Source organism: Lissotriton helveticus, chromosome 10 (assembly GCF_964261635.1).
Source record: "Lissotriton helveticus chromosome 10, aLisHel1.1, whole genome shotgun sequence".
Lineage (NCBI taxonomy): Eukaryota > Metazoa > Chordata > Amphibia > Caudata > Salamandridae > Lissotriton > Lissotriton helveticus.
In genome coordinates this window covers 52,662,338-52,665,313 of record NC_136071.1, presented here as the reverse complement: position 1 = coordinate 52,665,313, position 2,976 = coordinate 52,662,338, and the positions used below count along the sequence as shown (strand labels likewise).

The 2,976-nt window shown below is 40.6% G+C and overlaps 1 protein-coding gene across 1 annotated transcript; it reads left to right on the top strand.

Moving 5' to 3' along the window:
- Positions 1–741: 741 nt before the first annotated feature.
- On the top strand, positions 742–1,686 carry LOC144783840 (olfactory receptor 1L6-like). Its single transcript, XM_078662592.1, has one exon. It carries the CDS (start codon positions 742–744, stop codon positions 1,684–1,686), a length of 945 nt encoding a protein of 314 aa, XP_078518718.1.
- The last annotated feature ends 1,290 nt before the right edge of the window (positions 1,687–2,976 follow it).

Sequence of the window (2,976 nt, the reverse complement as noted above, 5' to 3'; positions counted from 1 at the left end):
GGGATCTGGGATCTGGGCAGATTAAAGAGTCACAGGAAAGAGGTCAGGATCGTTCTAAGTAGCCTCAAAAAAGTGATGAGTAGTTTAAATGCAAAGCCTTAGAGCTCATGTGTGTGCTTCAGGCATTTTAAAAATATGCAATGACCAACCTTGAATGTTTGTGTTCCAGTACAAGTGGCAGACAAAACTTAAATGTTAAATATGAAATTACTGATGTGCTACCGATTGTAGTTTGTTGTTTCTTTGCAGTTCGGTGGGTGTTACACTAGTTTTGCTTACATTTGTGAATCACAGGTCTTGCATGTTGCACCTCGTTATCCCTTGGTCAAGATAAATTAGCGGAATGCTAATCCCATTAATCGGACTAGTTCAAAAGTATGTTTTCATGTTGCTTTCTATTTATTCTTTCTGCTTCCGCTCTAACACACAGTTGTGGGCTGTGCCTGCGCACACCAGTGTTATATTGTTTATTTGGGGTTTTGCTGTCTTATGTTGGTGCTTAAGACTTTGGTTGAAACCTCACCATACAGCTTCTGTTCCCCAGCCCCAAGAAAGATATTTCCTGTTACTCTGTGGCTATGTTTAATCTTCACATAGTGGCATAGTTCTCCTTTGTGTATGTGTGTCTGGGTGTGTGTGTGTGTGTGTATACATATAGACTATCTGTCAATGTTTATAGCTCTTTATTATGTTGCTTTAAGGTACCTGTTCAGTTTTTACCTTGCAGATAGGTGGTAAAAAATGGAAATTAAGAACCATACAAGTGTGATGAATTTTATCCTACTGGGTCTATCAGACAATCCAGCTCAACAGATGACTCTCTTTTCACTGTTCTTTATAATGTACTCAGTGGCACTGATAAGCAACAGCACCATCATGGCTACTATTGCTGCTGACCCTCAGCTTCATACACCCATGTACTTCTTCATCTGGAACCTGTCAATGGTGGATATTTGCATGACAACAACCATAGTGCCCCAGCTTCTGTTCAACATCCTCTCACAAAACAGGACCATCTCCTTCTCAAGTTGTATTACACAGTTGTTCTTCTTTATAGTTATAGGGAATGCTAACTTCCTCCTACTTGGGGCAATGGCCTATGACCGATACGTTGCTATCTGCAAGCCTTTGCATTACTTCATGATGATGGACAAGAAGTTCTGCATGGGGCTGCTGGCCGGTTCCTGGGTAGTAGGACTTCTACATTCTTTGCTGCACAGCATTCTGACTTCCAGACTATCATTTTGTGCTTCCAATCTGGTCCAGAGTTTTTTCTGTGACCTCCCACCTCTGCTGAAGCTCTCATGCTCAGACACAAGCATAAATGAGCTCTTGCTCTTCACAGAGGCCCTGATGATTATCCTCTTCTCTGTTTCTTCTATTGTAATCTCGTACATCCGTATCATCTTAACTGTACTAAGAATCCGCACACGAGAGGGCAGGAACAAGGCCTTCAGCACCTGCTCTTCCCATCTCATTGTGGTCACCCTGTACTATGGGACAATTGCTTTCATCTATTTTCGCCCTAGCTCCAGCTACTCACTTGAGAAGGACAAGGCAGTGACTGTGGTGTACACCATTATCACCCCCATGCTGAATCCTTTCATCTATAGCCTGAGAAATCAAAAGATGAAAGATTCTTTAAAAAAAATTATTGGTCGTTTCATAATGTTTTGCAAGTTCTAAAATGTGTGTCTTTGTTGCAGAATTCTTGAAACTATGATGGATATTATTTTGACTGTAAATCACTTTCTAAATAATCTCATATTTTGGACATACATGTTTCAGTACATAAAATAGCCATTCACTCTGGTTCCCAATCATGGCCATTGTATTTGTTTTCCTAAATACAAATCTTAGTAGCTCTATTTGACTTGCTGAACCTAGGCATATTTGCTCTGTTACTATCCGTGTTACCTTTCTATATGAAGTCACAGCCTTGTCACCGGTTTGAACTGTGTGTATCTGTTATTAAGATTCTAGTTACAACTGCAAAGAAGGCAAATCTTTCTTTCACATAAAAGCTTCTCTTAAAACTACATTGCAGTTTTTATTTGACCATCAGTTGTTGCTAGTGTCTACGAAAACCATGCAAGATGCTCTTTTTTAGGTCTGGATTTTGGCAGCTAAGCTGTCAATCATACAATTGACTAGCTTCAACCAGCCTTTTTCAACCATCGGCTTGAGACTTCAGGCCTGACGGATGCAGATGTGTTACTCCTTCACAAAGGTGATGGATATCATGTTCATCTTATTACAATATCATTATAAACAATACCACTTGTAACAAGGCAGATTTCCGTCATTTTGTGTCTAAGTAACCCATTCACCAACCTCTAAATTATTCCCTTTGTCAATCATGCCTAACTAAGCACAGCCTAGTGGAGTATTCTTCTCTCACCAAATTATATTGGGTGTTTGGATCTATAATTCCTGCTCCTCTCCAGTGCGCCCTTTTAACTTGAAAACAGTCAAAACAGTTCTGTATTAAAGGTAAGGGAGCCTTTAATACAGTCAAGCTTTCATTTCTAATGTGGCTATAATGAGTTATTGCTGCAAGTGTTGGAACATCATAATCCGGAACTACTGACTTTGCCAATGCTTGTTATTGGAAACGTGCCTCCCCACCTCCTCCTTCATCATTTGTCTTACTGGAAGACAGGAGCCCTTGATGCTCATTCAGCTTCTAGTGACTTCTCATGTGTGTGCCCTAATCACAGTGCGGTTTTGGAGCTTGTTTCATTTTTCCAAAAAGATTCATGGTAGAATGCATTTTTATGGGTGGGAGAAATGTTTAATCCTGCACACAAATTTAAAGGAATTGGAGTTTCCCTGTGAGGCTCCAGAAATGTGGGTGAGATTTGGCAACCCCTAGTGTGATTTTCTAACTCGGCGTTCACGAGCAGTCACAGTCAAGGGACTGCTTCTGGAGTAGATTTGCTGCCACTGTAGTGGATTTTGTACTCGAGCGGCAGA